This window comes from Strix uralensis, chromosome 4 (genome assembly GCF_047716275.1).
Source record: "Strix uralensis isolate ZFMK-TIS-50842 chromosome 4, bStrUra1, whole genome shotgun sequence".
Lineage (NCBI taxonomy): Eukaryota > Metazoa > Chordata > Aves > Strigiformes > Strigidae > Strix > Strix uralensis.
The window spans coordinates 84,434,277-84,461,853 of NC_133975.1; the positions used below are offsets into that span (position 1 = coordinate 84,434,277).

At 39.9% G+C, this 27,577-nt stretch overlaps 1 protein-coding gene and 1 long non-coding RNA gene across 12 annotated transcripts in view; one reads left to right on the forward strand and one right to left on the reverse strand.

Moving 5' to 3' along the window:
- Positions 1–7,402: 7,402 nt before the first annotated feature.
- The window catches only part of MAPK10 (mitogen-activated protein kinase 10), a 189,550-nt gene continuing 169,375 nt past the window's right edge, over positions 7,403–27,577 (reverse strand). For 10 of the 11 annotated variants that reach the window (XM_074867548.1, XM_074867546.1, XM_074867541.1 and 7 more), the window contains 3 exons: positions 22,516–22,579; positions 21,855–21,932; positions 7,403–14,817 (listed from right to left, as the gene is read on the reverse strand). In XM_074867548.1, coding sequence (XP_074723649.1) covers positions 14,675–14,817; positions 21,855–21,932; positions 22,516–22,579 — 285 coding nt within the window. In that variant the 3' untranslated portion in view covers positions 7,403–14,674. Of the gene's footprint in view, positions 14,823–21,854; positions 21,933–22,515; positions 22,580–27,577 lie in introns of all 11 variants that reach the window. The other variant, XM_074867550.1, reaches the window with a different exon arrangement.
- Positions 14,791–26,672, forward strand: LOC141943060 (uncharacterized). The gene is made up of 4 exons (XR_012628835.1): positions 14,791–14,916; positions 19,080–19,274; positions 23,161–23,367; positions 26,538–26,672. It is a non-coding gene; the product is annotated as an uncharacterized LOC141943060 (long non-coding RNA).

The following is a 27,577-nucleotide window of genomic DNA, read 5'->3' on the forward strand; positions in this document are numbered from 1 at the left end:
TGTTTCATCCAGCTGCTCAGCAGTCGGGTAGCGTATCAGTTCATTAGTGTTGGTTATTCGCACAGCTTGGCTGAAACAATCATCCCACATTCTTAACAACCTGCTTTATTTTCTTTCAACATAAAAACTCCTAAAACCATCCAATGCGTTCTCACATAAAGACTTGAGTAATTGCAAAAAAAAGCCACCATGCTAGATTAATTTGTTACTACTATTGAGACAACTGTACTCCTCAGTAGTTAAAAGAATAAAAAGAAGAGAATGTAAAATATCCTCTGCATTGCAGTGACCTGGGGGCAAGTCTATGGCCATATTTCAGTGTTGTGTTGTAACAAAAAAAAGAAAAATCTATTGTGCCAAAATGTTTCCAGGGATATTTCCCCAAAACACCACACTAACTTAAATCAACTGCTGTTATTTTTGCTTTCCTAACTGGTCTTTGAACATACTAAGCATTGTGATATGACTTACACACAGATAGCACACATAGTAGGTAATTCATACTTGAAGAAACACCTGGTAGAAACTCGTTGCCTAAGACAGGCTTTACTGGATTCTGTTTTACAAAAAATTTGCTAAGAAAATATTTTCCATTTAGCTTGGTGAATTAACTGCAGTTTTTCAGTTAGTTGCTATGTTGTTATTGCTCTGACTGCTCTGCCAGTTAATGCTCTTTTGTGAAGAAAAAATACCTCTCTTGTGTGCACTTACAATATTGTGTAGCTGCTCCCTGCATATTAACTGTGCATCACCTATGCCGTCAAATCAATGAAAATATTAATTTCCTGCATGCACTTCACTATGAAGTGCAAAGTCATTAGCTCCTCACAGCAAGATTGCGATGTTGATGCTGTAACATTTTTTTCCTTGCTTGTAATACACTTCTTACAGGCAATGTAGCAGGAATGTAATATAATCATCATTTTAAGCGGCTTCTCTGACATGGTGAAATGAGAGATGTGGTAATTACTGAATGCTATTATCTTTAAGAGAGCTCATTTCCTGAGCTGATGGAGTAGCCCCTAATAAATAAATGCACTAGAGATATAAAAACAGAAGATACAAACTGCATCACTTGCTAAGATGAATGTTTTCTAAAATGTTATGTTTGCTCTGTGTGGGAGCATCAGGTTCAATTGTATAGATCTAAAGGAAAGTTCAGCCTAAAGCGGTATTACTCACAGTAGTCATGTGTTTTCTTTCAACTTCAGTCTGCCACTGCTGACTGTTACCACTGCTAAAGAAGTTGTTATAGAGATAAGGACTAATTAATATTATGACAAAGTTGATCTCTCTATAGTTTGGTGGTACTGGTGAGACCCCACCTGCAGTGCTGCATCCAGCTCTGGAGACCTCAGCACAGGAAAGACATGAACCTGTTGGAGCAGATCCAGAGGAGGGCACGAAAATGATCAGATGGGTGGAACCACCTCTGTTATGAGGACAGGCTGAGAGAGTTGGGGTTTTTCAGTCCGGAGAAGAGAAGGCTCCAGGGAGACCTTATTGCAGCCTTCCAGTACTGAAAGGGGCTACAGGAAAGATGGGGACAAACTTTTTCATAGGGCCTGTTGGGACAGGACAAGGGATGATGGCTTTAAACTAGAAGAGGGAGATTCAGATAGATAGAAGGAAGAAATCGTTTACGATGAGGGTCGTGAAACACTGGCACAGGTTGCCCAGAGAGGTGGTAGATGCCCCATCCCTGGAAACATTCAAGGTCAGGCTGGATGGAGCTCTGAGCAACTTGGTCTGGGTGAAGATGTCCCTGCTCATTGCAGGGGGGGTGGACTAGATGGCCTTTAAAGGTCCCTTCCAACCCAAACCATCCTATGATTCTATGTTCTTGGATAACAAGGCAGATGTTAACCACATTACATACCACACTGGACATAAGACTCATCAGTCTCCAAAGCAAGAAACACAGGAGAGAGAGTCAATGACAGTTTCATATACCATGGCAATATTTTTTTTAGGAAACGGTTACCGTTACAGATGTGTAATTACTTTTTTTCCAGTTTTACTACATGCCTTTTTTAAAAATCTATCCTACCTCACTAAGTCTAGGTGGAATGGCTGGAGAGAGCCCATATAGCATCAGGGCAGAGTCCACCAAAGAGAAGTCCTCAGAGAACAGGAAACAGAGATTGGCAACGTCTTCCTGCTTGGGAATTGCTTTGTGTTAAATATAGTCATTTAACCAGAAAAAAGTTCTGCACAGATTTCAGAAGGTACTATGGTAAGTCAGAAAGCTCCATCTTGTTTTTAATATTACCAGAAATTGAAGGAAGGCATATTTAATGTATGGTTCAGAGAATGCCTTTCTGTTATAGTGGACATAAAAAGAGAAAATGACTAGAGCAGAGATTTGCAGAGAAAAGAATTTAAAGCAATTTCCCAGCATGATAGTGTTGTCCAATTGTACTGCTGTCTGAGCTGTCTAAAGGGAAGAGAAATCTGCTTACATAGCACGTCTATTTGGACATATCTTCGTATGCTCTGTTGGAAGAAGTTTTCACTATGTAATTTCAAGTAGGACACAGACCAGACAGTTGAAAATTCTTAAAAGATAATTGCCTAAACTCTTTGTGGCCTTTTATTTGCAGGACTCCAAATAGTTTTGAAAAGATTGACTGTGGCCAAATCTACCCACACCCCCAATTGGTTTAGCACCATCATCATCTACCCCTCAATTCTGCTCATTTGACCATCTTTCTTCTCATCCCCTGCACTACAGGGGAGCGATTTACACATACTCATACACAAAATTTATTAGAAAATGAAGAAAAGTTAACGAAAACTTACTGAAAATGTAGAATTATGCTTTGTCCAAGAAGTGCTCCAGACTATCAAGTACACGATGAACTGTCCAGGGTCAGTCTGGCTGGAGAAGAAATGCAGCAAGCAGATGATTTACAGGCTGAAGTGTTCGCTCAATTTTGCTCCTGCTGGAGCCTTCAGCACGTTTTTGCCTTTAGGTGGCACTCCTCGCCTGTATCGTACGGCTTCCTTGCTGAAGGGAGCTGTGTCTATACAGCTCTGCAATACCACGTTCAGAGGAGTGAAAGGAGTGCAACATTAACCTGAGGTAAGGGACCTGATCTAACACAGAGCAGGAGCTGAAATAACCATGGTTGCCTTCCTCCGTCAGCTTTAAAAAAACCTCATTGCACTGGACACTCTAATTTTTTATTTTTTTTTTTTTCTCCCCAGTTACTGGATGGTCCCGTGAACTGGTTGCAACACAGTGGAAGTTTAATGTGGAATCACAGTCCCTCTGGGTTCAGTGTTACATAACAGTGGCAGTGAATTTTTGCAATACATGTGAGTGTTCACCTTTGTCTATGTGCTAACTGCTTAAAAAACAATGCTAAAACTGATGGACAGCTTGGTTATCCTGTCAATTTGCTCATGCTGCTAATTACGGCCAAAAAGGGAAATTAAAACTCCCTTCATATATTTCAGAAATCACAGAACACTGTTGGCAAGTTAATTATTTTAGCAATACATGCTGTAATTTCATTGCCATGTCCACTAACCCTGTCTTGTGCTCGTGACAAAAGGGAGTCAGAAAGCTAAAACTGATGTAAAACAACTGTGCTGAAACCTGGCCAGCGTTCTCCTGCTGACCCACCTGCAGTCAGCAGCATGGTATTGTGTTGCAGTGTTCTTCAAGGAGATGTTACTTTTCTCCTTTCTGGTAAAAAAAAAAAAAAGATGAGAGGTCTGCACATTGCCAAAAATTAGTGGTTTCCTTTATGCAGAGAATCACAATAATTCTTCAACTAACTGACATTTCAGAAAGACATATACTAAAAATATCAGAGGACTCCTGCTCAGAGAAGAGAGTTATGCATTCTGATCTGTGCCATGGCATTAGGCTTTTGAAGAAGAATTTGGACAATGTTCTTACTGCTTGGAACTCTGAAATTCAGTGGTATTCAGACGTGAGGTTTGATTCCTGGACTATTTCTCATAATGTTCACCAATTTTAAAACCAGAGCTTCATCCTTCAGTTCACTCAGTTACGTGCTGGGCTCTAGAGTACTTCCAATTTTACTGAAGAGAACTTCTGTACATACTCTGAATTTATCTGTGTTCAAACCCTGTTAATTCTGGACTGAGGCTGACATTAAGAAAGGGTCTCCATTCCCCCCTGAACACCTACATCCATAAATCTTTCCCTGAAAGGCAGAGTGCTCTCTGGAAAACAGGTGTGGGGTGGGCACATTTAACAGCACCCTGTGGTGACATATCTCCAGGACTTTTACTTTTTCTATTAAAGTACTTAGGGAAAATTACTCATACAAAAAAAAAAGAAAACCAAAACTGAACATTTATTCTAGCTGTGATTTAGCATTCTGATGAGAACACTTAAAACATATCCTTTCCTTTCTAATATGCAACTGAACTGAAAAGGTAAGACTAGTCCAGGGGCAGGAATATCATCTATAGAATGGCAAGGACAGATCCACCAAAACACAGGCATAAACATGCCTTCCGAGACAAAAAATTCCAGAGGTAATCTTTCTGAACATTTGTTGATAACAAATCAAGACTTAAAGACATTTTCGTAGTATCTGCCATGAATTTCTTAATCACTAACAGAGCTTAATCTTGTGATATCAGACACATCTTTACCTAGCTAGGGTTAACAGCAGGAAGAGGTCATTATACAGCTTTTTACCTCATCCACACATTAAACCATTAATTGTTCTGAAAAAAGAAGGGGGTATTTTGTTGCAGCAGCTACTTTTTTGTAATTTCTGCCTTGTGAGTTTGTAAGAATCAAAGTTAATTCCCCTTATTCTCCAATGTTAGATGTAAAGTAGAGGTGGGAATAGTTCCACACAGTTCAAATTTAGTCTAGAGAAACATTAAATGCCCCCATTGTTAGTTCCAGGCTTATCACGCAAAAAAGGCTAAAATCTTCCAGACAGCAACAGTCAGCCACTTCCCATAATGGGACTTAACTTAACAAAAACCCCAGTCTATCCATTAAATAGACATATTCAGAAAGAGAGCTATTTTTTCTAGCACCCTAATTACGATTCCATATATAAATGCTCCTGGAATGTGGACAGAACATCATATGGAAACATCAGGAGGCAAACAGCACTTACTCCTTCCCAGCAGTCGATTTCAGAGTAAGACAAAATACATTAGGAAATCAGTATTAATTTAACCAGCTAAACTTCCTCCCTGGCTCCTTACACTATACCAAAAATCATGTTTTCTTGGAAGCACAGCAGATTTGCCATTCAGGCTCCAAGCTATACAGAGGGTTTGGGAGGGCATGTTGTAAAACAAGATAATCTCAGTCTTTATCTGTAGGTACTTGAAGAGAGTCCCAGCACAAGGCAGTGAATAGAGCCTGCACAATTGTTGTTTTCTAAGCATCAGCACGCACATAGAAACACAGCCAAAACTGAACAACCTCCAGCAGAGGTTCCACAGAAGTGAAACTTCCAGCTCTGCCATCAAACTAGAAAGTGACTCCCAAACGCCAATCAGAAGGGCCTGTAAGGGGACCGTGAACCGGTCTCAGTGCCTTTAAATGGGTCTCACAACACCACAGTGGATGTTTATCCGTTTGAACACAAAGGTTGTTCACTGACCTTCATCCCATTTGTCTGCCTCAAGCTGAGAGGGAGGGGAAGTTTTCCAGAGGCGCTCTGATCTCCTTCCTTCAACTCTGCTTCAGCTCAGATGATTCCATGGGTTTGCTACAGCTGATCAGCCCATACTCCCCCCTACCAAACAGATGTCTAGGCCATCACCCAAGCTGACCGAAGAAGAATTCCAAGGCTGGTCTGTTGCTACAAAAGGTACTTCCATTCAATACCAAGGAGCATTACAGATAGACCCATCCTGTTCAAATACAACTTCAGATTTTCTGGAATTTAGGACCCTGGGGTATTTGAAGCTAAATCACAGTTACAACTTCAGATCTGGATTTAATGATGTGTAAATCACAGAAATATGGTCATAAAAATTCTGACTCCTGAAAAGGGCAAACCTCTCAAAAAAAGATGAATCTTCAATTGTCTCAAAAGGTACCCAGTGTCCTGGTTTAACCAGGATAGGGTTAAGTTTCCCCAGCAGTGGGGGGGGGAGCTCTAGCCGGGTTATTCAGATACCATGCCGACGTCACATCCTGGCAGGTCACTTTTTCCTGGCGCGGAGCGCAGTGCACTCGTGGTTTTGTACATCGTGCTTCAAACTGCTGTATTTGGTAGCTCTTTTGCTCTGTTCATTGCTATCACTATTACTGTTATTGTTATTGCTGTTGTTTGTTGTGTTGCTATTGCACTGTTGTATTAAACCTTTCCTTATTTCAGTCTTGGGGCTTTGTATTTCACTCCCTTTGTGGGGGAGGGGCAGCGGCCGCGTGGTCTCAGACCCCGGCAGGGGCTAAACCACCACACCCAGTAAAGCAAAAAAGCTGGTCCCTATCCTTCCCATTTTTCAGTGAGAATCACAAAGTTCAAACTCTCTAGCCACTGTGAATCAGAGGTTTGTATTATATGTTGTAGTTTAGCCAGTCTCTGCATCTACAAACTGAGAGAGGAATAGAGCTTGAAAATTGTCCTGTTTTAGCAAGTCAGAGCAAGAGTACCAGCTCTGCACAGTATGTTTGAAATGGCATTTAAGTCCCAAGAACTGTAAGAATTTCTTTCTTTACAGTGCTTACAAGGTGTTTTATTTCATTCTTTTCTATAGCTCCCCCCTTCAAATTGTTTCAACAGAAGGCTGTTTGTGATTTTTCTTTTCATCTCTACACATAAATAATCCAAACATAAAACATTTGTGTGTTATGGTTTGACTTTCTTGGAAATATAATGGGCACAGATAGCTGGTGCAAGAATTGAGAAACAGCAATGTTTTCCAAAAGGCAGCACCTCTCCCCTTTTTGTTCTTTTTTCACTTGAAGTGTGTTCAACTTTGTGAAAAATCAGTCCCCAAATAGTAACTGCATTTGGTATGGTGGTTTGTTTTTGTTGTTGTTGTTGTTGTTGTTGTTGTTGGCAGCTTGATTTTGATTTACATTTTTAACAGGGCAAGAGATGGGAGAGGACTAGCTTTTAATTGGCAGTTTTCTTTATTCTGTCCAGTCATATGGTTATTTTTTCCCCCAATATTTTTAGGCACTCAACCAGGGGAATAAACTCTTTAGCTTCTTAAAGAAAAAAAGTCTGACTCTCATATACATTAAGATCCCTTTACATTTCTGTAGCGCTGTAAATGCTTCTTAAATGAATGGTGGTATTTAGGATTAAGCCTATGAAGCACATCAGAAGCAGCATTAACTGGATTTTGTAATCCTGGCAACTTCCACATGTTTACAGCTTTATCTGTGTTCTCTAGCCAGGGCTGAAAGAAAAGAAACAAGAAGCCAGGAGAGTTGTGCGAGCATACTTTGTATCTTCTTCATTGATACCCTTCATGCCATTCAAATAGGACTCCAGAACACACTATTTTAATTAGCAAAGCTTGTTTTAAAGTGAACAACACAAACACTCCTTATAGAACAGTCACAGTCTCCCCTGCTAGTCATACAGGCTTTTTGGCAAGATCACATTCAAACAGCATGAAATTCACCCCTGTGCACGGCCCCCCAGAAGGCCCTCGCACCGCTTGAACGTCCACTTAGCTGCTCTGGATAGGAGCGAGTGGTTTGTGGGATAAGGACCGAGGTTCACTACAACTTTCCTCCAAAGAAAAGATGGTCCAAATCCACATCTGTAAAGATCAGCATTTTTACCACTATAAGGTCATAAAGGTGTAATATAGGCGTCATGCATAGAGTACATACCATATTTCAATTGAGTCCTGTCCCTGCATGACTTTGAGCCCCCGTAAAAGGACAGATGCACAACACACGTGTAATGAAGCCCTCGGTCAATATGGTTTGCTGTGTTGTGCTGTTTACTGGGAACACTGCAAAGTCATTCAGCTGACAGGAGTCAAGACAGCAGTGAGAAGAGTATCCTCATGAGGAAGCTCTGACAGGATTCCTTTTGACACATGGGAGAACACAAGATTCCCATCTTAGTTCAGTAATTGCTAAACGAACAGAAATCAAAAATCATTGATGCGACATTGACCCATAAAACACTGATGGCTGAGGCCCTGTTCTCCCCTGTACTACACACAGGGAACAACAGCTGGTCAAAGGAAAACAGGGTAGGAACAAAACAATATGGAAATAAGGTTGGTTCCGTAACAAATGTCACTACTGCAGTCCATTTATGCTGACTGACACCACGGTGGTTCTTTTCAGCTATAACTGCGCAACAAAATCGGACATGTCTCATCTTCCAGTCTTGATACTGAACTGTTGCTGTTGTTGATTTTCTTTTGTTGGTCAAGTTTTTTCTTTTTTCTTTTTTTTTTTTTTACATCTACGTTTATCAACACTGATACATTACAGATCTTGTTAATTATACTTTGAAGTCTGATCATGCAGAACTACAGGCAGGTGCAACTTAGATCTTATTACAGGATGGACATGGCAAGGTGAACAGTTGTTTTTGCTAGTTAAGATCTGGAGCTTTGTTACTGTTGTGGCTTAATGTATACTGGCCATAAGTCCCACTTACTCAATTTACTAAATATACATGATTCTATATGTACACTGAAACCTCCATCACCCTCCTTTTCAGCATGTGACTGATGTAGGAAAAGGTCAGAGGTCAACCATATTTAGGCATACAACGGCCTTATTGTAAAAGATTTAACAGAAATAGTGTGTTGGATTATTACAGATTAGTTACAGAGGAAGGAAAAAAAATCAATACAACTATTTACATTATAAATATCTTGCTTTCCAGAAGACAAGAATGGCCCTGTTCAGTGAAAATTAGCAAAAGAGACAGGCTTACCTGTCTGAAATGATAAGCATGGTAGGCATACATTTATTTCCCAAATTGACTGTGTCTTCCTTCAATATGTGCTTTTCAGCTTTTTGCTCTCAGGTAAAAAGGCACCATTAGCCTCAGTTAAAGTTTTTCAACATTCTTTTGTCGACTCAGACCCTCTTTAAAACTCAAACTCGCCATGGGTCAATGAGCCTGAACAGAAATTAAATTAAACAGTTCACCTCCTGCAATCAATAGTTAATTTAAAAAAACAAAAAGAAAAGAAAAAAAAAATCAGACCACACTGGCAAGTTCCTAATACACTAAGCTGATTCCACTAAATTCCACTGGACAGGTCTGTTTTCCAGCTCATCGGTGAAGATGACACTTTCATCATTCCCCTGCCTCCCCCAAGCATCTTACTAATTAAGACATTACATATTTGTGGAATATTCAAACCTACTGCACAATAATTTTCTGTGTGTGTGTGAAAAAGATCAGCTTGAGCTTGCAATTAGTTAACCATGTCCTTTGTAAAGTGGTGGAAGTTCAAATAGGCACAACCGTCAGATTCTTGAAGATGTGTGATTATGTTACAATTGCATACTTTATCCACACTGAGAACGTGGATCAATTATGAATAGAACACAAGTTCTAAAAATCACATCTATATGCACTCCCTCTCTTTCCTACACACACATATGAAAGCAAAGAAAAAACAAAAGCCTAAATTTAAAGTGAATCTCTAACTCACACTTTTTTGCCAGACTATTAAAAGAAAAGCCTAATTCTTCCCTGCAGGTTTTCTTTCATATTGCTCTCCCTCGAAGCACACAGAGTTTGTTGCAAAATGCCTTTTTTTTGTTTTGTTTTTGCACATTTGAATTCACACACAATTTTAAAATCTCAGTAAGCATGAAGAAAGAAATATAGATAGAACCAAAACGAAAATAATTTTTGGTACTTTGAAATACTGCAAAGTTTGTGATATAAATAAGCTAACATTGGCTATTAAAACTTATTTTAAATTAAAATATTCCAATTACATTTTACAATGATTTCAGGATACCTAAAATGCATTTTCCTTTTTTTTTAATATTTGGGAGAAATGCTGAAACTGACTCTCTCAGGCAATTCTAAAATTGACTGTTAGCATATTTTTCATGAGAAAATATGTTGGTGGAAAAGAAATCACTGGTGCTCACTGACAAACATTAGAATACAATCCAAATCAGTTAAGTAGCACTGCTTTGGAAAACTTCCTAAAGGCACTGCAACAAGTGTAATTTCTTCAGTATCGTTAGCCCAAAGCTTGAAGCTAAAGCAATTTATATGAAGAGAAAACCGTATATATGAATTGATTCTTGGTTATAAGTTTAGAAAGGTGATACAGTGACACGATCATCTGTCTTGGTTAATCTCTGGAGGCCAATATCATGCAGAAACTGGTGATTTCCAGAGGAAAAATCATCAGTGCATTAGGGAAGTACCTGATCAGGTTTTTGGTAGCTTTTTTTTGACATGTTACCGTACTTGCATTCCAATTTAAACTCCACTTTGTATAATGCAAGCTTGCTAAGATTCCTGACTGTATCTGTGCCATGGAATTCTAGATAGTATGGGTGGATTATCAACCACAGTCTGATTTGCATAAATCAGTGTGTGACCAACTCAAATATCTGAACTCTCCAAAGATTATTACATTCTAATGAAATACCGTCAAAACTCACAAGATACTATTCCAGCTATCAAGTCAGTATCTGAAGACTGATTTCAAAAATTACAGAAAATTTTGGATTGAAAACGTGCATAACCTTGCATCAACTTGAAGTAACTCAATACCTCATCCTCATTTAAACTCATCAGTGAGAAGAAAAATGGAGGAAGGGTCTTTTAAGAGCAATTCTGACTTTTTTTTTTTCTTTTTTGGTTTTTCATACTGTTCAGAAGTACTCCATTTGAAAATAAAGCAGGAATGTTTTGCAGCAACTTTCCTCTCTACCTTCTCAATGCTATTTTTTGCAGCTAGTGCTCTGAGCAGCTACTGACAGTTAAGATGCTTCTGCCATTTTCCTCACCTGCTGATGGCTATCTACATGACTTAAGTAAGCCACTTGGGACATTCTGCGGGTATTCAGGCACATAAGATACCAATAGGCTCTTAGGCATATTTTCAAAAATACCAAGGTGTCCAGCTGCCACTCATGCTGATGGAGGATATGTTACTTCTGGCACGGCCTCTCTGGTTGCATCTTTAGTGCCTAAATACCTTGGAACATCTGTCATGGATCTCTGGCTTCCCAATTTCCTACATGTCTGTACTGGTGGCAATTATGCTTATAACTGCAAACCTCAGAGAATGAGGTGAAAATTGTTGCTCAAGTACTATTTAGTAACATTTTAAACAGAGGTAGATTTAAAAGATCACTGGCAAGAAAAATAAGAAAAGCATCTATCATTAGCAAACTGAACAGAATACTGGAAAAAAGGGGAATAGACTTGAAGAGAAGGGTATCAAAACTTCTGGAATCAGAAAGAAAAATTTTGTTTATCTTAACACAGCTACAGAACATCCTCACTTGAGTCTTTTATTCAAGAGTACATGCATTCTTGTAAGGTATCAGCTGACAGCACCAACTTCCTGACACAAAGAAGACAAAGAATACTATTCCTGTTTGATGGTCACTACTTCAGTTTGGACATACAAGGACCAGAACTGTAAAGAACTATTGCTTTTCTTCATTGATGGCTTTTTTGTAGTGTCCAATGTGGACAGCCCCAAGTGTCCTCCCCCAGACAGAGCTTCTCATAAAGGAGACTTAACTAATTTGAGGACAAAAAGAGATGCAGTAATTCTTTTAGGCCCCATTTCAGCAAGGCACTTAAGCACATGCTGATGTCAATCGCTGCTGAGCAAAGGACAAAAGCACATGCTAGTTAAAATTGTGAATGCATCCCTATAGTCTCCATTAAATGTTTGTACAAGCACTGGTGCTTAGTGGAATCAGGGCTTCTGGGAATAAAGCTATATAACTTCTGTGTTGTGGGTTCATTTAGCACTGATCACTACGACATCTTCTGTGGTGACTGGTTATCTACGCAGCACTCACGAACCCAAACAAGACTGAATTATACCATGGAACTGAGAGCATGTTGTTTGATTTCAATACATGAAACGTGGGAGATTTGTAAGCATCTGTCTACTATAAATGACTTTTCTGCTACTGCCTATGCCGCATCTCCCTAATATCACTGTCAATGAGCTGTGATTATTCCAAGTTTCTATGATCTATACTTGTGGTATTTTTGCAGTTTCTCTTACATACAGCTTTGCCTCTTTGAGACACTTTTTTTTTGTTTTGTTTAAATAACACACCCAAGTGGTGCACACTAAGGAATGTAAAGCAGATACTAATTACCTGAATATTATTAATATATATCTATGATGAATTAAATCTGGAGGTGATACATTTTATTATTGCTAAGAAGTCACCCTTGGTGTTATTGCCTTCATACCTACAGAGCATTGGTGTTTACCTTTCATACTTTTATGATCATCGGCTTTGAAGTGAGAGTTACATCACAATTACTTTATATTTCATGGCTTAAGAGAGAATATTGCTAAATATTTTTAGCAGTAGTAAATTATTGCTTTTACAATCACTGCTCTGAGTTTTTAGAACATTATCAACCTAATTTAATTATCAAAAAACTTTCCATAAATACCTACCAAAAATATACCTGGGGAAAAGAAACATTTCCTACAGCAATTTTGAGACAGCTCAGACCTACCAAGTCTGAAATTATTTTATATCCATTTAATTTTACCTCCCCTCCTCCCCACCCTGGAGAGAATTTTTTTTCTTTGCTTTCCTCCTTTTGACCAAAATCTGACTTGATACTCAATTTTTTTTCCACCCCAGAATGGCAGGCTTGCAAGCCACCTAATAGAACAGTCCTATTTGGGTAGAACTTTGAATACCTAAGAATTAGGGAATTTAAAATATCCAGTAATATATTCTAAACAGTTTCTCTCTGACATTTGGGAAAGCATTAGAGTATGATTTAGCTCATTTCAGTTTACATGGCACGCTTTGGTAAGAGGAGAGATGACTCAGATTGTAGTTAATGTCCAACTCAGGTAGTGATGACCTTGCAGTGGAAAATGCTAATTGCTGTTTTGGATGGAAAAATATTCAGTTGTTCTGAAATTCTGTGTGGAGTTTTGCCATTCTCTGGTAAAAACACTTGCTGTTACTTACCACTGGGAATCCTATGTAAAATCAAATTGATATTCAGTCACTGTTGGGTTCTTTGGAACTTGTCAAACCTGCCCAAGACCCCTGATTACAACCCCTTCAGCCCAGTGCACTAGCTGATCGATATCTTCTGCTATTACTGCAAATATAGGAATACTAGACCTATGCACTCTGTGGTTCTTTTCCATGTAACACAGCTGATAGAACTTCCTGGGGAGTCAGATGATTTGTCACAAGCAAATGAACAACCAAAAGCACCTAGAGAAGGCCTGTTCTCTTGGTAGCAGAGAACCCTGCAAGGAAATGATTTAAAGGGAAAACAACCTCTAAGCCACAAACACAGACTGAGAGGGAGCGGGGCTGCAAATAGCTTTTCTCTATGTAACTTAATAAAGACCTAGACATAAAATAAAAACAAGTTGTTGCATGTCCTTTTGATCATAATCTGCCCGTTCCCCAACCCTGTCGTACCCCCTAACATACAAGCATACATGTAATTCAGAATAGCGAGCCTATCTATGAACTAAGATGATAACTCACCTTGTCAGGACTCTTCCTTGTCAGGAAAAATTGCTTACTGACATAAATCTTTCTGGGCTTAGACATGCATAAAACCCCTTCATTCTTGTTCCCTGTAGCTTGCAAAGATACCTGTGCTTCCTTCTAACCTGGTCTTAGCTTGGCGTATCTGCTCTAAAAATCAGAACAATAAGTCTTAACATTCACAAACAAACATTTTTCTATGAAGCTCCGTGGCTTCTTCTTTCAATACAAACTGGTTATTATTTCAAAATATATATACAACTCTCAGCAGAAATTTTGGTGCTACATCTTCAAGTATCTGAGGGAGCCACAATTCGATGTGGTTATTTACACTTCCACAAATCCTCATACAAGATACACAGCCTCATCAGTGAGCAAACAAACAGAATATATACTGGTAATATCACGTATATAGTTATGCAGTTCACCTGAAATGGGCCATTTAGTTGAGTGCACACTAACTATGTATGCAGATGTGCCTGTTCCAATAGCTACACAGCTGCATACACTGCCAGAATTCTACTGGCACGTGTGTTTATGTGCTATTCGTACATGAACAAAAATGCGTGTACATCCCTATCTGCCTCACTGGGCAGGATGCTAAAACAAAGAGAGTGAAGGCAGATGCACACTCCTGTGTTTGAGAGTGGCTACTGCACACCTTGTCATGCCAGTGTGAAAAGGACAGTTGCAGATTGCTGGTTTTGCAGCCATTAATTTTACATCTTATGGGGAGGGGGTAAAAAAAAGGATTTTTCAGTTCCTTTTTTTTTTTCCCCCCTAGTAAGCATCATTGGAAGAAGACCAAAGCAGAGCAACTATAAGTTAAATATACACTTGAGCTTAGCTGCATTACATAACTCTGTAGGAGAAGCAGGCTGAAAAGATTTTTTTTTGTTTGTTTTGTTTAAATCTTTGTACTTTATTTCTCTTCATCTCTTAACTCCTGTTAATTTTTCCTCTTAAATTACATCATCCTCTGAAGAACGCTGGGTTTCGCAGGCAGGCGGCTAGTCACCTGCAACAACCGAGGGGTCCCGCAGAAGCTTCCAGGCTGCTGTCCGTGTCAGACGCCAGAGTTTGATCCGTGGACATGGATGAGATGTCATTGACAGATGAGGATGGAGGGAGGCTTTCACTGCTGTTCACTGCTGCACCTGTGCTACGAAAACGAACACCAATGTGATTAAACCTGAAACCCCAGAACTTCTCACAGTTTAAAAAGGAAACGATACTCACCCTGTGGCAACAGGCATGTAAGTACACAGATCACTTTAAACAATGGCAAACATTAGTCATACCAACTTTAGACATTGGATAATATCAAATATGTTAGCAGGAAATTCCTTCCCTCACAGCCTGACTTAGGAGGTATAGCTCATGCTGTGTCTATTACTCCACTTCTTCCTAGCCTTCTTAGAGTTACAAAACACCCAACCATCCAATACCTGCTAGGATTACACAGGCACCAACAAGATGATTAAAAAAACCAACCCAATCCTCCATACTCTCTCATAAAATCCCAGGTTTTTTGTAAATAGTTTAGTAGAATGGGTGGCATCAAATCATATAGTGGCAATGCAGATACGGCTGATTTCTTCTTCTTAGTTAATGACTAGGTGACTAAGCCCAGGATTTCAGTTTTGGCAGTATTTTTGTGCATCCAAGTTGACCTGTCCTCTGTAAAATGACAATAGTACCAGATATTATCCAAAAAATCACTTTGACTTTGTGAAACAAAGGATGTATCTTCATGAGATTATCATTAACTGAACCCTCAGCAAGTTTGCTGACAACACCAAGCTGTGTGGTGCGGTCACACTCTGGAGAGAAGGGATGTGCCATCCAGAGGGACATGGACAGGCTGCAGAGGTGGGACCGTGCAAATGTCATAGAGTTCAACAAGGCCAAGTGTAAGGTCCTTCACATGGGTCGGGGCAATCCCAAGCACAGATACAGGCTGGGCAAAGAGTGGATTGAGAGCAGCCCCAAGGAGAAGGACTTGGGGGTGTTGGTGGATGGTAAACTGACTATGAGCCAGCAATGTGCACTCGCAGCCCAGAAAGCCAACCGTGTCCTGGGCTGCATCCAGAGAAGTGTGGCCAGCAGGGCGAGGGAGGGGATTCTTCCCCTCTGCTCCGCTCTCATGAGATCCCCCTGCAGTGCTGTGTCCAGCTCTGGGGGCACCAACATCAGAAGGACACGGACCCGCTCGTGTGGGGCCAGAGAAGGCCACAAAGATGCTCAGGGGGCTGGAGCACCTCCCCTGTGAGGACAGGCTGAGAGAGTTGGAGGGGTTCAGCTGGAGAAGAGAAGGCTCTGGGGAGACCTTAGAGCGGCCTCCCTGAGTACTGAAAGGGGCTACAGGAAAGGTGGGAGGGACTCTTGATCAGGGAGTGTAGGAATAGGATGAGGGGTAACGGCTTTAAACTGAAAGAGGGGAGATTTATGGATGTGAGACACTGGCACAGGTTGCCCAGAGAAGCTGTGGCTGCCCCCTCCCTGGAAGGGTTCAAGGCCAGTTTGGATGGGGCTTTGGGCAACCTGGGCTAGTGGAAGGTGTCCCTGCCCGTGACAGGGGGGGTGGAACTGGATGGTCTTTAAGGTCCCTTCCAACCGAAACCATTCTGTGATTCTATGATGTATCACATCTTTGAATATTATCAGAAACTATCAGTCCTATAAATGCCGATAACTGTGATAAATACAGAGCCACGTGAAGAATGTACTTAATTGTGCATCTGTGGCTGCTCAACCATCAGTCTGCCCATTAACCTCAGCTCATACGTAAGTTCTCAGAGCAGCAAACAACAGTTTGATAGGCAATTTTTCCACTGAACTTTCAGGCAACATTTTGTTTCCACCAAAATTAACACTGTCTGCAGTTTGAGAGGGATACATTAATTTTCATTAAATATTAATGACAATAAAATATGTGATTTTGCATGATATTGCACAGCTGGAAGTCGTTGCTAGTCACCATGACACACAGATCTTTGTTCTGCAGATAGATGCTATTTCATTCTTATGGCCAAGAAGTTTTCTCAGCTGACTGTTACAGATTTTCATTTCCTCAAAATGGACAGAAATTAACATCTATTGCCTTGGAAAGCCAGAGAACACACCTAATAAAACACACCTAGTAAAATTACAAAACTCATATATCCTTAATACAGAAATTAATAGCCATCTCTGCAGCCTAGGCAAAATACATGATGGTATGGGCAAAAGAGAGGATTTCTGTCCCTTTCCAGTTTGCAATAAAAACATTACTTTGAGAAAACAAGCCACCATATCATACCTCCAACCACTCTTCTGTTTCCCTCAACTTTTTCTTCCCTGTATACACATTGCTATAAATATGCACAAAACAGAGACAGATACGTTCACGTTCAGAGCTCCTGATGGGAACTGCTTTCTGCTGTTGTAGTAGTACAAAGACACTCTGGCATCAGAAAAACCCTTAAATTAGTTTATCATCTTGATATGTTTGGAAAATAAAATAGGTAATTTTGTAAATGCTGCAAAAAGAGCAATCTCAATGACATCTCACTGGTGACTTCAGACAGCAATCATCCATCTTTTCTGACAGGAGATTTGTTTTCCTAAGTTATTTACACGTGCCTCATTCATATTGATCAGTAATCATCCAGTACAATACTGTTACTTCATGTTTACATGTTATTAAACAATGTGGCATTTTATGAAAATACTAATCAGTCATAACAAACACATTTAAATATAGTAAAAATATGACTGCATTTAATTATATCAATGACTAAACAATATATTACCTTTCTAAATGTTTACAGTGCTGGACAGAAGCCTGCCTTTAAGTCATAGATACTGTCCCAGGAATCAAATGAAAAGAATTCCAGTAGGTTCAATCGATTTTTGACCAAACTGTTGCTATGCAGCTTTCTTTGATGAATGTGCGATCAGCTTAGCTAGGCATAATAGCTGAAGAAATAGCTGCAGAAATTGTATAGGTGAAGATTTTGTTATGCTCTGTCTGATTCATCACCACTGAATTCAATAAACCCTGCTATGTTCATTTCAGCAAGTATCAGTGCAGCCCATAATTTTCTGGTAAGTGCATTTATATGGTTGTTCCTAGATTTCAGCACAATTCCGTGTGACACAGCACACAGACCTGACAGTTACTGTTGCAGCCTCAAAGCACCCAGACTCACAAAATACCCACAAAACCAAAAACCCACACCAAACCTAAATGACAGAATTAAAGAATTCAGCAGCAGAAAGCAGAACTTACACAGCAACACTCAGAAACTCAACCAAAAGCTGTCCTAGTCAATCAGTAATGCTTCATTTGCTACGCTCAGCACCTGCCTGGTGCTACAACAACTTGTTCCTGAAGGGATGGGTGCCAGGTGAACATGCAGAAATGACAGAGGTGCATTCAAAAGAGAAAAAGAGCCCCATTAATGAATTTGCTGTTCGGCAGGAAGCTTCTTGCTGGCTGCAGGGTCGAGGAAAAGAGCCACAGGTTAGAGCAGGTGAGAAACAGTTCCTGGGGTCTGTTCCTGGCTCTGCCATTGACTTGACAGCTACTCTTCTAAGCCACACATCAGCTACCCTGCTGTAAACCAGGGATTCCTTCCTCAGAAGGCTCCTGTGAAGCCCTATTTAATTAGCACCTATGGAAGTGCTTTTAAGACTTCAGCTGCAAAGTGGTACATATGGCGGGGGGAAAAAACTGAAAGAACTGCAGCTTTTGCTGTTTCCAAAAAAAGCCTTGTGTCTGTCTTCAGGATTTGCACAGCTTCTTATAAGTCATGTAATTAGTAACTCTTGATATCCAACGTTGCAATGCTTGGCAAGTCCATCGGCTGCTTAATTTAGGCTCTGCACATGACAAAGTGGGCTACTAAAGGTATCCAGTAGTTCTTGGGTGATAGGAACAAAACTGGCCAAATCAGACAGCAACTAAAAGGCAGGAAGGGAAAAGTAAAAGAGCACTTTTCAGCAAGAAAGGGAACTGCTAAGAATAAGCTGCACTAAGATCAGCACTATTATATTCATATATATATATATATATATTATATTTGGGATACTGAATATAGTATTTTATATATATATATAATATTATATTCAGTATCCAGAAATTAGAAGACAGTTGAGAATGTTAGATATGAAACTATAGCTGGGTAGTGAAGACTAGGGGAGAGTGTGAGAGGAGGTTAGAAAGTATGCAGTGTCAGAGCAGAGAAAATCTGCAAATAGCTGCAAGGTTATTTACTTAGGAGAGAACTTATCTAAATAATCTATGGCCTTGTATTAAATTTTTTATGTAACAGAAATATCTGCTGTTTGATAATACTAGTCCGAAACACTTTTTTTAATGCATTAACCATATCTTTGCATAAAACAATTTATATCCTTTGCTTCTCTGCTTCAGAAATGACCAAGCAGAAGAGCCCTGAGACTGCTTGTGAAAAGTTCTACTGCACTTCTTGGTAAAGCAAGCAATTTGAAATAAATAATACATCTTCCGTGAAACCCAGAAGGACACCTCAACAGAAGATGCACATATATATGTGTGATAGCCATATAGAAATGTGTGTATTTTGGAGAGGATATAGGTATATGAAAGGTATGTATCTTCATGTTATAAGGATGTGAATTAGTCAACAATCCCGAAGGGTGATTAAATTCAGTGGTTGTTTCTCACATGTATTGTTGTGGCTGAGTTCCACTCCCAGCCAAGTAATGATATGGCATGAGCCCTTTGAATAGTGAGCATGTTGGTAAGGGGTACAGCATCTGAATGTATAAATAAAACAGAACCATTTAGCAATTCTGTGGCATAGAAAGAACAGAAAAGCAAAACCTGCCATCTAAGATTAAATTCAGTTTATGTGTGCATGTGGACATGCATATGTTGTTTGCACATGTTGCTTACATATTTATATAACACACATGCACACCTCCATGCAAACCTTTCCACTCAATTCAGCATTACTAGTGCCTTAAACAGATAGGTTCAGACACTGTGATCTATGAAAGGTACAAGTCAACTAGATAAAGTGTAGAGAAAAGCAGTAAGATTGAAAGATGTGGGTAGTAAAGTTCAAAGGAAGACTGAGTAGAGATCGATAATAGAATTTACGTGAGCTAAAAGCTGCCAGAAAGAAAGATGAAGGAAACTGTTCTCCATGTTCTCTGAAGGCAGAACAAGAAATAACAGAATTAAACTCCAGCAAAAAAAGATTGAGGCAAGACAATACTAAAAGCTTTTTGACAATAAACAAGGTAGCCTACAGAGGTTTTTTTGAGCAGGCAGCAGAAGTATCTCTTGGGAATAGTTTTAGACACAGTTGATTTTGTTTGTTAGACATGAGTGTGGGGGGCACTTGAGGTTCCCCCCAAGCCCCACGTTTCAAGTTTGTATGTTGTATGAACTAATTCTTTACAGGACAAGAGGAAGCACTAAGTGACTAACACTCTGATACACAGGCACTCTAAGTAGTCTGCACTATCAGTGGGCAACTGTTATCCTTGGTGCTGTCAACTTCAGCTGTCACCCCAAAAGCTCTGATCAAGTAAGCATGAAAACTCATCTCCAGCTTGCTTGCTATGATTATTGATAGAGTGCCAGATCCTGACCTTCTGAATTCTTGCCAAGAGCACCAACCAACAAGCAATGTGCGTGTAGTCTCCCTCATTTCCCTCATGCTCAGAACTGGTGACTCATATTACCTCATTCTTTCAGTATTTCATTCAGTTGAAAAAAATTAAGTCAGGTGCACAAAGTGGTGAAAAGCAGGAAATCTATTGTTTCGTAAAACAGCCTCATCTCAGAGCAATTTTTAAATAGTTGCTGTAGTTGTTGGTGCCTAACAATCCAAAAACAGTGAAAGGGGAACAGCAAAAGAAAGGCAGGTAAGAAATGGCAATTTTGTACGTTTGGAAATGTTTTATATAAACAATAAAAACTTCCACATAGGAAAAACAGAACACATAAAGAAATCCCTTGATAGTTAATTCCTGAAAGCAGCAACTACAGTGTGTTTCTTGATCATAAATTAGACTGCAACCACAATTCTGTAGGGGAGAGAGATTTAAGAATGGGGATTATCAGGTACTTGTCAGGGCCCCAGATTTCTTTTCTGTTGTGGTACAGTAGTTCGGTAAATTAAGTCTGCAAGTCCTATACTTTGTTTGTTACTCGGCAAGAATGCAATGGATTGTTTTCAACATCTTACTTCATCGATGTCAAAATCCAGTTAGTAAAAATTAGTGCTAACACTCTTAATATTACCATCCAGCACTCTATTAACTTCCTTCATTGTTGCCATGTTCTCCCTTGTCCTCTCAGTTACTAATGATTCATTCTTGTTCTAACATTAGGTTAGCTCAGCAGCAAGTGAAAAATGAGAATGCAAAAAAATATATCTCTGAAAATATGTAGAGAACACTGAATTAAATGATTTTACTCTGAGGAAAGGCTCTGCAGAAGGTAGTTTTACCTATAAATGCTACTGGAACACCGTGCTCAAAATCTGGGCACTTCAAGCCTGCCAGTGAAAGCGTCCCTTCACAAATAGATATTTCTGTGTACGGGCAGCCACAGTTTGCATTTCTGTGAAAAGGCCGCTGATGTGAATTTTCCTCAGATAAAATTCAATTGTGATTTTTTTGTGACAGGACTTTAAGAATGTCTGTTTGAAGACAACTTTCCCTTCTCATTGAAGTGTCAACCAAGCTTGTCAGCAAGCTATTGTAATGTTATCAGACTTCTGAAAGGACAAACTAGCAGAGTAGGTACCAGATACTTACACGGGGGGGTGCAGTGTTGTGTTTCCAATAGATGGATGCGTGCTAACATCACCAATTTTGCTTACACCAACTTTGCTTATATCAACTAGTATTAGTTCAGTTATCCATCCATAAGCAGTATAATAACAGTGTGAGATAAGCCTCCCCACCCACAGGAATATAATCTCTAACCACAGATCTTTCCATAGAAAATACCAGGACAGACCAATTTTTAAGTATTAATATGACGCTGGAGCGCAATTAATCAAGGTCAACCCACTAGAAGCACTGGATTTCATAAAAACTTTTTAATTGATCTATGTAACTGCAAGTGTAGCCCAAGTGCTTCAGCTATCTCCATTCTCTTTTTGTCAGTACAGAAAGCACATCAAAGTTATTCAATGGGGCTGAGTACCTGAAGGAGAAGGCTGTCCTTTTACTACGCCATTTTTAGTCTTTTCTTCAGAATTCATAACTTCTTTGTAGATGAGTTCTAGAAAGCAGAATTGTAACAGTTACAAACAGAAGCCAGTGCCTGTGATCAGGAACAAAACAGCTATCATGAAACACAGCGTCGTAGCCCTCCCATGAGCTCCTGAGGTCTGCCCTGTCTTGTCTTTACGAGTCTGACAGCTCTACTTGCCTAAGACCTCTCTCTTCCATTCCCCTCCTCTCCTCTTCTTGGAGCTGAATTGAGAAAATATGGTTAAACTAGAACACATGAATTGTTTAATTCTGCACTATCTAGGAATGAAGTAACACAGTGCTTTTTACTGTGGGTAAAATTCTCATGCATCATCCTGCTGAACAGTATTCTGTTCTCCAGATGATATCCTTGAATAAAGCATTGGAATCTGCATCTCCTGTGTTAACATTAACCTGTGTAGATAATCACATAATGATAGTCCTCAGGACATTTCTTATATTTTCCCTGCCAAAGCATCAGTTCGTAGGGCTAGTGACAATTCTTCATGTCAAAGGAATTCTTTTAGTTTTACACAGACACACTTGGTGGTGGGACGTGGCCATTTTGCCACTGAAATACCCCTTCCCATATAATTCTAAACTGAGATTACCTTTCCATTCCTCAATTGTATGTTCCCTTTCGTCCAGCTGTTTATCATATATCTGAGGAGGAGGCTGCAGGAGAGAAACAAAGCTATTTAGTTGATTGTCTGTTACATTGTAAATAATTAGAAGTAATTATTTAAGTAAAGATAAATTCTCTTCTCCCTCTTTGTTATCCATTCTGTATGTGCAAAACCACATGAAACACATTTGAGTATTAAAGGAATTAACACTTCTGGAATTCAACTCTTTATGTAGAAGAAATCAATATACTTCCCCCTTTTCCTCTTTTAAACGAGAGGCATAACTGCAGTTGAAATAGAACCCAGGACACCAGTGCCATTGTGTTTATACCGAGCCCAAAAACTCCGCACACAGATTGTTTGCAGTGGCGGAGAAAGTACTGTCAGAGTACCAGACAAATACCAATCCTGATTAATTAGTAATATTACTATATTAATTTTTAAGTTGCCCTTTAGACATCATACTTGCTGCTATGAAAACTTTTCAGAGTAACTCTAATTCTGAAGTAAATCTCCCTGCCAGAATTTCTGATCCATGTTCCAATTTCCCAAGCTTTCCAGTATGTGTATTTTTAAGTAACTGCTTAGACCAGAGAGTTTTCTTTTTTTTTTTTTAATTGTATTTTTTAGTTGATGAGAATGTCACAGAAGTAGCAGATCCTGGAATTTACTGAGACAAAGGCAACTAGAGTTTCTGAGATCCTGAATACCTGCTTTCATTGGACAACTAAGCCATGTGTTCATTGTCTTTCCTGATGCTAGCTGCCAAATCCAGCAGCCAGGCAAGGCAGAGGACTCTCTCCTCCTTCCTTCTACCAAGAAGCTTCAGCATCTGAGGTAAGGATATCTAATGAAGATGGAAACAAGATCTATGGTACTTTTCTCGCTCATAAGTATTTCCTCTAACTTTCATCTTGGTCACTCGGCCATTGTGTCCCTTTCAAAACATCCTACTATTAAATGCACTTTCACCAAGTTGTTTTCTGATTCACTAAGAAGTTGAGAATTTGCTCTCAAGACTCTTAACACCATCAGTTTGTTAAGCTGTTTGCAAGCTACAGATACAACTGAGAAAGTAATAGGTCAGTGTCATAATATGGACCAGGAAAATTACGATAGCTGAACTGGACAAGTCCACTGAAAAGAGAAGTTCCTGCAGAGTGACATTTGTATCCGGGCTAAAGACAGGGGAATTAGGTGAAGTCCTGGATTGCCAAGTCTCATATCTGAGAAGGTGCCGAGAGAGAACCTGAAACACATGCCATGAGTTAAAGTGAGTGCCAGGCCTCGGCAGGGTTACCTGAGGTTTCGCTATGTCAGCAAGGTAAGACGCAACCACACAAGAAGTCTGAGTCCAAAACTAATGCAACTGTTCTCTTACTCAGCATGACAACACTTCTCGGTCCCTTCCAGTCAGTCCTGAAGCTTAAGATAGATTCAACCAAAATCAATGCAATCTCTGTGGGGACTCCCTGTTTCTGCTGGGAACTGAAGAGTGCAGGTGAGCCTCACCACTGACTGGTGGGATGGGGCAAGTAAGCTCTGCTCCTTCAGCTGAGCCTGCTGGACTACTGCTCAGTCACTTGGCCAGCATGCATTTCCTTTCGGGGGGGGAAGCAGAGAAAGCTGGAGAAGACAAGGAAACCCAGGGGGGCTAGGAATTCACAGGAGACTTACAGGCGCTGGCTCTTGGCTTTTATGGTAGCAGTAGGGGAGGCATTTGGCTGAGTCTGAATCACAGTGACAGACCCACTGCTTCTCTGTCAGGTAGAAGGAAAGTAGGTAAACCAAGTTGGACAAAAATATCCTGCAAGTACCTTTCTTTCTAAAAGCTTCAGGGAGGGGCTTACAAAAAGCACAGGCTGTGGGTAAAATTGCTTCTACCAAGCGTAAACACTCTTTTTACATTTTCCAGAGAAAAACAGGGATACTTCTCCCCCACCCAGAAGTAAGAGGATAGATTCCTTCACTACTTCAATTCCCAAACACAAATTACAGAATCAAAAGGAACAAGTGATCCAATGCATATTCCTGTCCTCAGTTCACACAAGCACAATATCTTTGGCTTATGTCTCTTCTAATTTATTTCAGCTATGTCTTAAGCAGGCGTAATTGGCTAACAGGCAACAAGAAAAGCAGCAGTGATTATTTCCTAGATTAACACATTCTTAAAACACAGACATTTTCCAGAGAGAGAGCCCAGAATAATCTCATTTGTTACCAAACTCCTGTTTTGCTGTGAAGATTATCAAGGGAGAGCAACCAAAGTCTGTACTTCACACACCACAGGATGCCAGAAACTGCACCTGCACCGTGTTCTACTTCTGTACCAGTGTTTATACTGCAGACCTTTATTTGTGAGCTAGCAGAACCCACAGCTATAAAACATGGCTCTCGGCAGGAATGTGAGAGCCGAGGGTAACAAATATTCAGCGTGATAATGACATGAATAAACCCCTCCTCTTCACACAGGCAAGATCTATAACCTCTGGAGCCTGTGCAGAACTCAGGTGAGTGGAGCTCTGCTGAGAGGCCAGGGCAGCTCTCTCGCGCTGGGAGAAGCGAAGCTTTCCAATCTAAATTCCCTGAGACAAGAAATGAGTCCTTATGTCCTATTTTCATTGATTCAAGGCACAGAACTGAACTGTGAATACTTCAACAGTTTCAGGAATGAATTTGTTTTCCCAGGATCCTCATTAATCCTAATGAGAACCACAAAGCTTTGTTATCAACCTAGATAATCCCCTCCAGGCTGACCACCCATTTTCTGCTAACTTCTTTGTTTTGGGTTTTTTTAAACCAGTTTCTAAAACTAGAGGGAGGAAGAGAGGTTTTTAACACAAGTATTGTCACAGCAATAGAGCAGACAAAGCAACTGCCATCACTGGGTCCTCCTGGGCACCCGATTTCAGTCTCGGTGCAAAGGTTGGCCTAAAAATAACTTTGCTGCCTAACTCAAATGCCTTTGAAAACGACTGAGTTCATCATTATTAATTTTCTATGTGAATACAGCTGCAGTATTGTAGACATCCTGATAAATCAGCACATCCCAACTGAGAGTTATATGGTTTAGTTTGTACAGGTTTCAGAAAAAGTATAGTTAAACTAGCATTAAATCAAAGCAGAGTGTGGATTAAGCCTATGGGTGGCAGCATCTAGCTTCAGTTTCAGGTAGCCATTTTCTCCCCAAATCAGATTGATTTGTAAGCAATTGCATTGGCACCAATAACAAAGAATAGAATATATTTTTGGATGCGGAAGAGGAGGAATGAATTATATTTTTCTTGAAGATATTAATACCTTGTTGTTTTAGTGGTTCTTGGCTTTTACATTTTGCAAATGGATTTTAAAAATATTTCTGCATTAAATTGAACATTCATTGAATACAACAAAAATTACAAAAAACCCCAGAAGACGGACATTTTTCTAAAAAAAATAAAAAAGCAAAACACACAAAAGATGGGTTTTTTCATGTGGTCAGATAAACATCAGGAGACTACTGGATTTGTTAAATACCTTTCTAATATCGAGGGAGGAAAAGCTTTTCACTAAGGAAAAAAGCAAAACATATGTTGAGGCTGATGTATTCTCACTTTCTCAAAGCAACACGGATTCGTTTGTATGCCACTGCTAGAAAGCAAAGGGAAAGGGCTGGAGCTCACACTCAAATAAATCCTGCCATCTCTTTCTCCCCCTCTGCAGAGATAGTGCCAGCACAGTGAAGACCTTAGGATGAGCTGTTTTTGGAAAGCTTGGCAGGAGCAAGGCTTGCTTCTGCATCTGTTCCCAGCCTCGCAGGGTCTGGAGCAGTAGTTGTGGAGCAGCATACAAGGCAACGATAGAATTAGCAATATACAAATAACAGAGGCAGTGGAGGCTGTAAAGATCAGTGGTGTGAGGCTAAACAATTGGTTAGATCCTCATAACCGGTGAGTATAAAAATTCCTTTGTGTTTTGATACAACCTAGATTGTCTAACCGGTACCATTTATGTATTTATTTTTGCAGTGCAAGCCAAAGTACACCAATGTGCTGTCACCAGAGACCTGAATTCTCTTTTAGCTATAGAGGAAAGTGCCAAGGGCCTCGGATTTCACCTGGTATTGCCCAGGGACTCCACAGTGGGCTGGGCATCGTCTTAACTACAGATATGGAAGAAGAGATGCTTGTGTGCCCATTTGTTCCTTGGACTCTTTGTAGAGCCTTTTGGAAAATCCCACACAAAGTGTGTATGCATCAAAGAAACTGTGGTCTGAGCTGTTTCTGAACAGCTGGACTGTAAGGATACCATGCAGCAGGAGTCAAGATTACTTGGCTGCACACACATGACTGAACAGCTTGCAGATATATACAACAGCAAGCTGGAAAAAGCTTTAGATAGGTTTGGAAAAGAAAAAGAAGAAAAGAAATGCCTCTTTTTTTCTCTAAGCACTACTTCTCACTGTCATTAACAAAGATTGCTGCAGAAGCTGTGTTCAGCTTCCATAATTAATCAGCTACAAATGGATGGATGTTGCTGACTAGAAGAGATACCCATGCTTGTATACAAAGTAGAGCTGCAAACTTCTTTTGTGAGACAACAGATGTGCGCCATCGGCCTCTAAGCAGAAAACCAAACCCTGTAACTGATTGCTAAAAAACCCTGTGGCAGATCACCAAAGAGTTTAGATAATACATCTATACACAGGGGGCTGAGCAAGAAAAAAGAATACCAGAAAAGACACACAGCCTGACAGCCTTGATTTTGCCATGAAGTGTCACATGTAGTGAAGGTGACACCTTCTTTGAAGTGTTGCTTGCCAAGGTCACAGAGCTCTCCAGAAGCACTTCTCCATCATCATGGATGTTCAGCACTTACAGGTAAAATAAGAGATGGGTGATTTTTTTTTTTCTTATGACAAACTATGAAACTTGAAATTCATTTGAACAGATTGTATTTAACAGCTGCTCAGAGATAGTTTATAAAGGGCTAAGACAATACAGCAGTAGTTTCTATCCTGGATGGGACCTCAGACTGAGAACTGCAAACCAAGCTCTCTTCATAAGCG